General features: G+C 26.7%; 2 protein-coding genes across 5 annotated transcripts in view; both read left to right on the top strand.

Moving 5' to 3' along the window:
* The first annotated feature begins 1939 nt into the window (after positions 1 to 1939).
* LOC106791051 lies at positions 1940 to 5160 on the top strand. Of its 2 annotated transcripts, XM_014756406.1 has the most exons (5): positions 1940 to 2022; positions 2308 to 2427; positions 2795 to 2956; positions 3142 to 3395; positions 4232 to 5160. In XM_014756406.1, the coding sequence occupies exons 2-5, from the start codon at positions 2406 to 2408 to the stop codon at positions 5006 to 5008; spliced, it is 1215 nt and encodes a 404-aa protein (XP_014611892.1). In that variant the 5' UTR covers positions 1940 to 2022; positions 2308 to 2405; the 3' UTR covers positions 5009 to 5160. The 2 variants fall into 2 exon arrangements, with proteins under 2 accessions (XP_014611892.1, XP_014611891.1); XM_014756405.1 differs by lacking the exon at positions 1940 to 2022 and having other exon boundaries at positions 2242 to 2427.
* A 702-nt stretch (positions 5161 to 5862) lies between these two features.
* Positions 5863 to 13776, top strand: part of LOC106791049 (allatostatin-A receptor-like) — a 32223-nt gene continuing 24309 nt past the window's right edge. For all 3 annotated transcript variants that reach the window (XM_014756400.1, XM_014756402.1, XM_014756401.1), the window contains exons 1-2: positions 5863 to 7373; positions 11775 to 12444. In XM_014756400.1, coding sequence (XP_014611886.1) covers positions 11996 to 12444 — 449 coding nt within the window. In that variant the 5' untranslated portion in view covers positions 5863 to 7373; positions 11775 to 11995. The remainder of the gene's footprint in view (positions 7374 to 11774; positions 12445 to 13776) is intronic.

Below are 13776 nucleotides of genomic sequence, written 5' to 3' on the forward strand. Positions count from 1 at the left end.
TTATTTTTAATAGTTTTTTTATTTTAATGATTTTTTAATGATTTATTTTGTATAAAGAATAACAAAGAAAATACGCTTTCTAATAGACTTTTAAATGACTGAACATTATGCAAGAATTTATTCATCTTATTTTCGAATATTAATTGGTATACGATCCCAAGATTTCGAAAGGGAAAAAAAAGAATCTCCGGACACCAGGTATACCTGTATGAAGTGAAATTTTATCGCGATAATTGAAGAGTTCATTGACATCGAACGTTTTAAGTCTGATTATTTTTTTTTTCTTTTTTTTGATTTACGTTGATTATGATAACGATTATCACACGAGAAGTATCAGATGACTGTGTACGTTATTAACTTGATCGTTTTAAAAGACGTCGATGTCAATGTACTCCGAGAAATACCGAAAACCACCGACAGTATTGTTTAGTAGGTTGAGAAGTGATAATCAAGAAAAAAATTTGGTGATTGATGATTTTTAACGATTAAAGATAATTACTCATTTATGTATAAATAGTTGTTCATGAATTCGCTATTCTTATAAAATCGTTGATTGCGTTAAGAAGAAAGGCGCGTGTTATATTATTGCATTTTTTATTCGATTTTTCAAATCAATGGAATCTACCGACGACAAAATGTTAACAAATAATTCTATGGTGAATTGTTCGTCCGAAAGTACGTATTAATTTGCATTTATCCTGCAAACAAAAAGAGAGAAAGAGAAATAGTTTAATTCGTAAATATTATTTATTAATTAAAGTACTGTATATAATATATATAGAATAAAATATATTATATAAGTATATGATAATAAACTATGTATATATATAATTTATTGCTTACAAAAAAATAATGTACAGGCAGTATAGTTAAGAGAATATAGTAAACTCTCTCTCTCTCTCTTTTTTTCTTTTTATTCTCCATTGATTTAATCCGACAAGTTAGTTCACAATGATTTTTAATAAAAATATAGAAAATAATTTATTGAGTATAAATAAAAATATTAATATTCGATTATTAATAAGGATTATTTATCGAAAATTTTACAACAAACCTATCGTTGCATTTATTATGCAATATAAATTTAATTGTATAATATATTGCAATATTATTATTATTATTTTATCTTATTTTTGCTTATCAATTTTGTTTGATATATCAAAAGTATGATAAAATTTGATCCTCTTAATCTTCGTTTATCTCATTATTTCAATCTTTATATCCGTTCCTGGATTTATTAGTATTTTTTTTTGTATAAACACCAACGATTTTTCTGTACAATTAACACAACCGTGACCAACAAACGTATATTTATGAGTTATTATTTATATTACGTCACGAGTAAAAACATGTCATTTGCTTCTTTTTTTGCATTGTATATTCTTTTCACGATCATCTTTACTTCCGTTCAATATTATTTTTACACGTATTTCTTTCAAACTTATTCTAACACGATTCGTGTTTTAATGTAAATGACGTAAAACTGTGATAAAAATATATTACAATGTAAATATATTATAATGTAAATACAAAAAAACAAGTTATATTTATATCGTTAATTACGTTAATTAAAAAAAATTAACAAAATAAAAGTACAAAAAGAAAACAAACACACAAAGAAAACGTAAGTATAATATTTAAAAAAAAAAATATAATCCATCCATCAATCGACCGGAATATTTCAATTGCCAAGTTCCAATGTATTAGCCTATTCGTTCAAGGTGAAGCGATGACGTAGCGTTACACGCTAGAAATGATATTACTAGACAAACAAGAATAAGAGAGATAGAAAATATAGAATTAAACACAGAAACGAGACATCAGATTGTTGCAACGTCAGTCGATTTATTAGCTCTTGACCTTGTTAAATACTCCTAACAAAGAATTTTTTTTTTTTTTTCTTTTTTTTTTTGTTTCTTTTGGATATCAAACTTTATATGCTAGTATATAGCAATAAATATTAAATACCGATAATAGCAAAGTAATAACCAAACATGGTAATTTGTTGCACGAATGGGAAAGGTAATCGTTATAATATGTTAATAGTGCAATACTAAGACGATAATAGTGTTCGAATCAATATCATTTTTTCTTTAATATTTATTTTTTCTTTATTTATTACGTGTGTATGTATTTAATGTGTGTATGTGAGAGAGAGAATTAGTGTGTATGTGTGTGAAGGGAGGGGGGAGAAAGAGAGATAGGAATGATTACGTGTATGTGTGTGAAAGGAAGAAAGAGAAAAAAGAACATAATCGAAATGCGAGAAGTCTGTATATCTTTCCGTAATACCTGCACTTATCTCAGGCGCTACGTCGAAGCATCCTAATGCATTATTATGGCAGCGCTTGCTATCAAGCAAATAGTTTGCTATCGGCCTAGGTCTAGTGCGGTTACGATCAAAAATGGAGCAGAAATCTATGTCAGGTACGAGCGAATGAGATTCAATGATAACACGTGTGAACCTCTTGGATATTATTCTACAATAATAATTCATTTATCATTTATTTATTCTTCTTTATTTTATTTGGTCTTTTTTTTTCTCTTTTTTTTAACTTTTTAATTTCTTTTTATTTCGATATTAAAACGATTAATATTATTTATTTGTTTGCGTTGTGTGTTAGTTCGTTTATTTATAAATTATATTAGAAATAAGTATGCTCGAAAATTGTGTATTTCTCTTTTATTTTATTTTATTTTATTTTATTTTATTTTATAGTTCCTTTTATTTTTCGTTCGTTTAATCTTTTTTTCATTTTATTTTTACTTTCTTTTTTTTTTTTCTATTTTATAGATACAGATACAAAAAAGTGGCAAACGTTGTTAAGGAAGTTTGAAAATGACAATGGGCTTGTCATTGAGGAGGCAAATAATGAAGCGGGATCTAATAAGGGAGACAATTATACGTCGATTATGATCAGAACTTTGGTCTCCGGTAAATTCGGTGACGGTAGTCGTTAGTATCTTTTATTTATTTTTTATTAATAATTATTATACATTGTTTATTATTATTAATACATTTTGTATTAATTGTACATTTTTGTTTATTATTATTAATACACAAATTATTATACATTGTTTATTATTATTATTAATAATATTGACTTTGTCCTTTTTTCTTTTCTTTTCTTTGCTGTGTAGCTTATAAAAAAAAATTTATGACTAAAGTACTTCCGTATACACGCGCAGTATCGCAAATGATCAATACGGAAGCATTATATTTAATCGAGGGATACATTTATGAAAAGATATTACCTATTATTGGTGATTTTGGACCACGTTCCGTTTTATTAGACAAGGCCGAAATTATTATGGAGGATTTATCCGAAAAAGGATATATCAATTGTAAAAGACAAAATCATCTTGATTTGGAACACAGTTTGTTCACCATTCAGGTATTTATTCTTCTCCTTGTTGATCATTTTTATTCCTATCTTTCTTTTTTTTTTCTTTTTTCTATAAATTTTTGTTTATCATCGATAAATCTCTTACGTAAGTTTAAATCTGTATCACAACTATACACATGTATATATATATATAGATAAGTTAGTATCGTTTCGTAAAAGATAATATATAATACCGAGTATATTACGTATGAAGGATGCGTACAATTGCAAATACCTTACAAGGTTAATAATCGCTTAGATAAGATATTTACATTTGTTTTTCTCACTTATGTTCCTATAAACGAGTTATCTGGAAAATTTATATATAATAGTTATTTATGTGTTCTCTGACCTGAAAGAGTGTTGGTAGTTTGGTGTACGAGACGTGAATATTTTTGGGCCGAGACGTTATTATTATTACATTCGGGATAAAAGCTTATGAAATACGGCTAGTACGTTGGCAGCTATTTTTCGTTAGAAAATCAACACTTTTTATTTGTTTCCTATGATTTATTATCAATATCGTGAATATATTATTTAAAAAAAAAGAAAGAAAAAAAAACATATCACACACGCGAAGAATTAATGAGAAATCTAATAATAGTAAGAGAGAACAAAGTTAGCCTCTTATATAATATTTCGTTGTTCATTTTATAACAAATTATTATACATTAAAAATTGTACTTTCATGTATAGTAAAGAAACAATTCTAATAACGAGGTTGTTATTTGTTTACTTGGTTTCTTTTCCAAAGTCATTGATAATATAATAGTGCAGTTATAAAAAAAAGATACGAATATAAAAATGATATACAATTTTCGTAATAGTTTTTTTTATCATTTCAGAATTTAGCCAAATGGCACGCAAAATCTTTGTCGATAAAATTGAAGGATCCGGAAAATTTCGATAAATTGACAAGTCCTCTGAAGGAAATTATTTTTACGATCGATTCTGTCTCTGTGATTGGCAGTACTGTTGAGAGTAGTATGAATAGCGGTGTCTATAACTTAGAATCGATAAAGAATCCATCGGAAAATATTAAAAAAGTCATAGAATATTTGAAATCATTGAAACATCAATGCTACAATATTTTGTCAAAGTTGTTCAATTTACCAAAGGAAAAATACTTTTGTATTTGTCATGGGGACCCATGGATGAATAATATTTTATATAAATACGATAAGAACGGCAAAGTATCGGATTTGAAGTTCGTTGATTATCAAATTGTTAGACACTCATCGGTTGCCACGGATTTTCATTATTTCGTTTATACCAGTGTAAGATCGTGCCACATCGAGAATGATTATGATAAATTGGTGGAACACTATCATCGTCATTTTTCGCGATATCTCGAAGAAAATGGCGTTAACGAGGAACATCGTAAAAATTTAAATATAGATTGGTTCAAATCGGAATTGAAAAGATTTAGTTTATACGGTTTGTTAACTGGATTCTGGTTAATTCACGTTATACTTGCAGATGAGAATAATATATTAGATATGGATAAATTAACTTTGGAAGACGTAGAAAATATAGAAAGTTTTTATCAGGACATTGACGATAATAAACTCAAAAGATACAAATGCGTAGCTTCGCATTTTTATAATACATTTGTTAAATAGAGATTAAATTTTATATGAAATAATTAACTAAAGGGAAACATAGTATTGTATAACAAATAAATACTATCTGTTTGTTACGTTATAAATAGAATTAATCGTGTTAGGATAATTTACATTTTGTAAATTTGCAAAATAGGACAACTGTGTGTATATAAAAAAAAAAAAAGATAAAAAAAGTGTAATAAAAAGAAAGTATTGTTTAGAGAAATTATTTTTGTAATCTTATATAATATTATTGTAAAGATTAACAAAAATAATGTCAGCTAATGACCGGTATTATATAATATAATATATATTAATATATGTATATAATATTATAGTAATATTATATATATATTATATTATAGTAGTTATCAATATGAGTTATTATTTAATTATTAAACATTTGAATAAGATAAATAATAAAATATTACGTATAAAAAACATTAATTATTATAATGTAATGCAATCGAAATAACAAAAGTATTATCAAATTATTTGTAACCTTTCTATTAAAGTATTAATGCACAAATGTTAATGTTTCATTTTAAAAAAAATAATACTCATTTTTTATTTACCGGAAATACGATGTTTTTTTGTTCCTCTAGTTATTCCAATTACAAAATGTTCTTTTTTCAGTTAATTATTATCTCCCGATTTGTACTTTATTCTACCAATCCATAATACCTTACGATAAATTCTATAAATAATGACATATGTTATCGCGATAAAAAGATCGATGTTTTGTTTGTAAGAATTTTTGAATTAGTCACGTTTTATATGTATCAAAAATTGCTAACGCTATTCATAATAAACGGTCAACGTTGGAAACTTATAAATAAATATCATTAATTTCAATGATATCGATATATCTCATCGTATATTAAAATTTGAAAATTATATAAAATAAAAATGAAATCAGTCGGTAATGTAGAAAAGAACAAATTCTATAGTCGGTAATGCAGAGAACGATTTTTTCTTCATATAATAATCGACGAAGATAATCAAACAACTAGATGATGCATGCCACACCATGGATAATTTTGTATTACCAAAATCGATTTCGTTTTCTGGATCGAGGGAATCTGCGGGATAATTTCTCGTGGTAGTTCGGTAGGGACGACGTTTATCGTATACAGAGTCGTCGTCGCGTTGTTTCCTTGATTCTGAACACCCTCTAGAAATGTTCTCGTAGATGCTTCGTGGTGGTGCACTTCTGTTACGATTTGGCAAAAGCCGTCAGTACAAAATGTCCTTCGAACGAGCGTGGTCGGTGGTTGTTACATGACAATGATCCTGATCCCGACGAAGATAGGATCGAAAAGAAGGAACGGTGTTTTAGATAAGTTCTAAAAAAGAAAAAAGAAAAAAAATTTTTTTAAATTTAAAGCACGCATCTTTTACGAATATTTTATTTTTTTTATTAATATATATTTTATATTAAACAACGATACGATAATATCGTGATTTTTTAAGTGTTACGAAAAATATTTTTGGTACAATTTTATAAATCAAAATGAGAATATCATAATAGTTCGACGATTTCGCGTTTAACATTTTTTTTTTTTTTTAAATCATTCTACAATAAAGTTTGTTTGTTTCTTTTATTTTTTTGTTACCGTGGAAGAAAGTGTGTAATTAAAGAAAAAAAATAATTAATAATCGCAAATTGAACATTCAACCTCGTTTTCTAATATTAAAGCTTTTAATATTATTAACAATAATCGTAAATGGAAAATAACAACAACAACAACAACAATAATAAATAATAATAAATGGAAATAATGTACGTCTATTTAAAATTAGTGTTTATCAATTTAATATTGGAGTGGACAATTTGTAAAAAAATCGTAAAATGTTCGTGAGAAAGGATCGAAAGGATCTAATGATCAAGGCAGTTAGAACGTTTGCATTATTATTATTATTATTAAATGGTGAATTTCAATCGGTTCGTCGATCTTTCGGCGAGTCATGCGTTTGGATATTCGATTAGATTTATTCTTCAATGACCATCGTCGATTAATTCATTTTCGGGTCCTTCGTAGTCTAACGTTTTATCGACGGGGTCGAAGAAAACAGACATCCAATTGAAAAGAAGAAAAAGAAAAGGAAGAAGCAACAAGAAAGAAAAAGAAAAAGAAGAAAAAGAAACCAGTTTACCGGAAGTAATTTCATTTGTGAGACCAATCCTCGATCAAGAGTGTCTGTCACGTGATCTTTAAGAGGTTATGTGACTGCCAGGAAGAAAGAATAGACAAGAAACTAGAAAATTAAATTTTATTTCGACTTCTTCTCAATCCTACTTCACCTTACTTTACCCTTCTTCTGTCTATTGTTATTTTTTATTTGTATTTTTTGGGATCACGTCGTCGCTGATATTAAAAAGGTACGTATGCACGTGAAAACAATCCCATTGGTAGATAATTGTAGGCCCAATTATGCGCAAATTTGAATAGGTGCTTGAAAAAAGCAAATCCAACCCCCTTTTTTTAATTTTATTATTATATTTCATTTCTATAGAGTTGTTAGAAATCTAACATAATTCGTGACACGATTATTGTTGAATTTCTTTTAATGAGAAGAATAAATAATGTTATTTATCGTTCATGGATAATACGTATTGAAAAATAATTACTTAATCATGAAAAAAATAAAAGAAGAAAGTTGAACATTGTCGGTTATAATAAATTAAGATTAGTGTTAATTTTTTACGACATTTTGCAAGTTCGTTCTTTTTAGTACTACCATAAAAGAAATTTTGTAAAAAAAAATGAAAGGATTATCAATTAGAATATCTATGACCGTTTTATTATCATTTCTTTCCTTTCGATTACTTTATGTTTCTTTCCATTACTTTTTTTTCACAATCGAATTACAAAAAGTTTGAAAGTATTAACAATAAAAATATATCTTTTCATCGAGTATTTCTTTTCAATATAACTAATCAAAACAGGTATTGATTAATCGAAAGTGTAAGCAAAAATATTAAAAAAAGAAAAAATATACGAAAAAAGGAAAGAAAAATAGTCAAACCAAAATGCGGATCAATTTTAAAAGATAACATGTATACAAATATATATTGTATATATATCGGAGATAAACGTTTATTATTTTGTGATAAATCTTTTGACCACGTTATAAATTTTAGATGTAAGAATAGAGAGGAAACCTTTAACCATTAATTCATTTATGCGAATTACTGGGGTTTTCCCTTTGTAATATGATCGATAGGACTTCTAAATCATTATACGTCTCTTTGTTCTTCTATCAAAACTTTTGCTATACATTGACACGTTTCTATCATTTATTTAAATGATCGCTAAATTATTTCTAATGATTTTCGTCGTTTTTAACTTTTTTATATTGTTTTGTTTTTTTTTTTTTCGTTTAAATTGACATCGAACAAAAATTTATTCGACACATTTGTATAAGTATCGATGATTTTGTTGTTCTCTTGTTATACGTATATGTGTTATCTTTCGGGACTATTAGTTTAATCCGTGTTTGAATATTAATTATTCAAAATGCTTATTCTTTATCTTTTTTCGAAACTTTTAAAATAGCCACCTAAAATATTTTAAAACGAAACAAAATAAAAATTATGCATTTTAAATACAAAACAGATGGAGTTATGTAAATTAGTATGCGTGAAACGAATAAAAGTTGGACAAAATTATTCTATTTCATTTAATCTTCGTCAGAATTGAACTAATGTAAATCTATGAAAAAATGTAGAATAATTTTTCATAAAAAAGATTAGATATTGAAATAAAAAAAAAAATGAATATAAATATATTCATTATATATATAATATATATATATTCTATATAATATATAATAAAATAGTAACATTATATATATAATATGTTTATAAGAAAACTTGCTATAGAATTTTTATTGACGTTAAAGTAAAATCGATCGATAATAGTAGGATGAACAAAAGTTAGGTGGACATTTTTTTTTTCTCTCGGTAATATTATTATACACAACATGTAAAAAGCATCGAACGAATGACGATAATGACGGAGATTCTTTTTTTTTCTGGTTTTATCAATGGAAGAAAATGAGATTTCAGCTCAGTACGATTATTATACCGGAAAACGAAGGTCGATCTATTTTACTTCCGTTAATGTCTCTCTACGTATCGATCATTTTATAATCGCGATAAAATAATGTGCGATACTTTTTCTTTCTTATCTTTTTTCTTTTTTTTGTTTTTTTTTTCTAATGTTTAACAACGTTAAGATCATTTGTTTCTTCAATTTTTGAATTCATGTGAAAACTATAGAAAAATTATAATTTATTGCATTCAATATTTAATATACCTACGTATTTTACGTTGTCAAAGTGAAACAAGCTTTTCTTTTTTTTTTTCTTACATCTTTTTTTCGAACAAAAATGCGTCCATTTATTGTTCAAGCATCTCGTGCAAATTTAATAATTATATATATATATATTTTTGTTTAAACAAATATTTTTAGCCAATAAATGAATTCTATCAGTACTCGTACATTTCAACGATGAAAAATATTTATTTGAATATTATATACGAAGTATGTTAAAAGTATTATCGATTATTTATCTTCTTTTTAATCTTTCACGTATTCGATACAAATTTTAGATCCGTCGATTATATACGTTTGCCATTACTGATTACTACTATTTTCAATTTACCGTGAAATTTCTTCATGTTTTAACGTTAGGGTTAAAAAGATGACATTTTTTTTTTTTAACTCTCCGTGAATATTATAATTAATTTTTCTTCAGTTGCACGTGTCTCTTTTTTCTCTCTTACTCTTTCATAGATATATGTATGTATGCGCGTTGAAGATATTATTACGATAAAAAAAAAGAGAAAAAAAAGAAAGAAAAATGACTTTCTCCGTTCATATTTGCACATTCTCATTTTGATATAAGATCGATACGCTCGTTATTATATGAGATTTTTTTTTCCCCCATTACAACACACTGATCAATCTCGTTCCGTTCTTTATTATTCTAACGTGTTATTTATTGTTCGTAAGATAACATAATGGGGAAATCGTATGAGAATAAAACACATCGTGAAGAATAATAAAAAACAAAAAACCAAAAAAAAAGAGTGAAGAAATTATCGTAAACTATTCCAATGCTTGTTTTGGATTGCATTAATTTATCATATCTTTTTATTTATATTATTTATATTATATTAACTGTCAATCGATTTTTTTTTTGTATATTTTTTATTTGTTTTTTTATTATTAATATGTGGTCAGTGAACAAATCGACGAATTAAAAGAAAATAAAAGCGAGAAATTTTAAAGCATTCTTTTTAAAAAGAAAACCTAGACACCCATTAACATATTTATTTTTTTATGACCGATTTTAATAACCATAGAATCATTCAAAGGTAATTTCAATGTGTATAAAGTTTATAGGTATGTGTGTATAGTCAAATGAAACTGAAGAATGGTTGACAATTTTAGTTAATTTAATCCGATGATTGGGGGGGTCGCGTAAAATCAAACGAGCTCAATCAATTTCCTGCAATTTTCCTATTCATATTCCATTGTTATTCGTTCGATTGCTCGCGATTACAGTTTTAAAATTGTCCCTCAAAATTATATATATTATACTATTACTGTTAGAATCTAATTTACAAATTTGTTCAATAACGTTGAATTATATTCGTATAATTTGTGATACTTAACGTTTAAATTGAATAAGTTTATCATTACAAAGATATTACACGTAGATATTTTAATTAATTAATTTTATATATAATTATGTATTTCATTAATTTAAATTGAATAAAATAAATTTGTAAACATGAATAACGAAATAAACGTTTAGAAATAAATTTCGTAATTAATCGAATTAATTATAAATAAAATAAATTCTTAAAAAAAAAAAAAAAGAAAGAATAAATTCTAAATCGAATTAATCGAATTACGATTTGTGTGTGCGTGTGCGAAATTGTATTATTATTTTATATATGTGATCAAACCCTTCACAAAATTAATTTCGAATATGATGTTGATATCATCATAAAAATGCATTTCATTATTAACGATAATCAATGACATATATTTATTTCGTTCGAAAATATCGTTGTGTTGTAACTTTCAATCGATCGTTTCAATCATTTTCTCACGCTGAAAGAAAAATTCCCATGATTTCTCCTCGATAAATAAGAAGTACGAAGATAAATAAGTTTCAATGGCAGCCCCTCACCCCCGGCCCCGCCCCCAACCACTCTTTCTTTCCACTGTAAAAACACACTCTTCTTCTTTTGAGATGTGAGAACCCTTCTTCATGAATATTTTTAATGAAGCTTCTCCTTTTGACGTAATTCCAAATTCTAAGGAGCTTTGGCGACACGAGAAGACTAAATCGATATTAAATCATTTTACGATATATATAATTTCTAATTCTGGAAGGGAGGAGATAAATGTTATTGCTACAGTACGAAAATAAATAATATTATGTGCAAATATATAAACAAAATAAACGTAATATATATTTCCAAACGTTAGTCTTTTTATATTACGTTTTTGCATTTAAAATTAAAAAAAAAAAAAGAAGAAAAGTCAAAGTACGAAAGTAATTATTAAAAACAAACTGATTAATCAGATCATTTGAAAGAAAAACATGTATTTTATCCAATTGTAAATGCAAGATATCACTGTTATCGTATTAAAAGATCACAATATGAAATAATAATCTTTTGTATAAAGAGAGAAAACAAATTCGTGATAATTGTTTCGAATTGTACAGAAAATTAAACGAAATTATGTATTTTTTTCAGATAATCTATCCAGGGGGCCATCGTGAGAAAAAAAAGAAATGAAAAATACTAGAAAACGATGAGAATTACACGTGTCGCGCAAAAATTCGCGAGAAACCTAATGAAAATCGTATAATTCGCAAAATACACATACACACACGCACGTTGATTCTTTGACCAAAAGTGCAGAAAACAAAACAAAAAAACAGAAAACTAAAAATTAAAAAATATTTCTAATCAAGATGGAAAGCATATGGGATATCGTAATAGAAAATTTAACGGAACAATCGAATTCTAGCAGCATATGCAATGGCACATTAAGAAACAATGATCCAACTTGCGATACATATGAAAATGATATTGGTTACGATCGTGATCTCATCGAAAAAATAGTCAGCGTAATCGTGCCGGTTTTTTTTGGCATGATCGGTATTCTCGGATTGATTGGAAACACATTGGTAGTCATCGTCGTGGCTGCTAATCCAGGAATGAGATCAACCACGAATATATTAATCATCAATCTAGCAGTGGCCGATTTACTTTTCGTCATATTTTGCATACCATTCACGGCTACAGATTTTGTTCTACCTTATTGGCCGTTTGGTAATGTTTGGTGTAAGATTGTCCAATATCTTATCATCGTAACCGCTTATGCTAGCGTCTACACGTTAGTCCTCATGAGTCTTGACAGGTAAGATTTTTGTTGTTTTTTTAAATAAAGAAAATATTGTTTTTCTAGTACCATTAAACTATACAAAGATTTGACCACTGTCGTTCATTTATTAATGATACACATTGTATATATTCTTATATTTTTCATTTACTTTATCATTTTTTTTTTTTTAAATAAAACGATACTCTTATGAAATATATTATTATTATTATTATTATTATTAAAATCTGATAAAATATAAATTAGTAATTAATAAATATTGTCAAACGAAGTTAACGTGTCTCTCGATAAACTATTAATCCAATTTTTATATACAGGATTGCATTCAATAATTTTGTTTCTTTTATCGAATAGAAACAAACTTATGTTTAGCATTGTTTACAAAATTGTAATATCGAATAATGCAACGTGTTAATTTTGATTTTTTGACAGAAGTGCATAGGATTGCGGTTGGAATAAGATATTTCAACTAATTACATTTTGTATTCGTTTTATTTGTGTTGTAGATCGGCCCCAATTTTCTTCTTTATTTTATTTTTTCTTTCTTACTTCCGTCACAATGGTGAATCTTTTTCTCATGCAAAGTATGTAAATACATATATATATAAAATGCTTACGTAAACGTACGTGGTGGACTACTTGACAGACGGGTGAGCATAAATTTCGCAAAATCGTGATCTTACATTCCGTTTGCCAAGATACACACACAAATATATATATATATATATATATGATTTTTCTTTTAGTTTTACGTATTCCTTACCACACACTGCGGACAGGATGATTCTTTTGCCGCGATAAAATGAATGTCGTCGTTTGATGGACCCGCCGACCAACCTTTTTTCGTTTTAAAATTCATTCGACTTGTATTTGCTATTTTTCGAGAAATAGGAAAAGAAAGTGTGAGATAGATAAATCAATGAGATAGGAAAGAAAAACGTCTTACTTAGTTTCTGTTTTCTTCCTGCACCACCACCCCACCCACCCCAACCCCTTTTTTTTCTTTCTTTAAGTTTGATTAGTTAGAATATTTTTGACTTTGAACGATTAAATTCGGTTCGTTTCATTTCGTTTCGTTGCCTTGAGTTGCATTACTAATGTAACATTTCGATTTTTTTAAAGGTGATATATTAGTATTAAAAAATGTACAATTTACTTGTTTTAAATGTTTTAGAAACACGTTTTTTACGATCGTCATATTAAATATTATCGATTTTATGTATTTAATATTACATTCAAAATAATGTAAGATTTAATAATTATATTTATTTTATATATATATTATTATTATTATTATTGTATTCAATTTTAAGATATATGCTTTAATTAAATGTAATTCTTTTTAAATGA

The sequence above is a fragment of the Polistes canadensis genome, unplaced genomic scaffold (assembly GCF_001313835.1).
Source record: "Polistes canadensis isolate GaletaPanama2010 unplaced genomic scaffold, ASM131383v1 scaffold_281, whole genome shotgun sequence".
Taxonomy (NCBI): Eukaryota; Metazoa; Arthropoda; class Insecta; order Hymenoptera; family Vespidae; genus Polistes; species Polistes canadensis.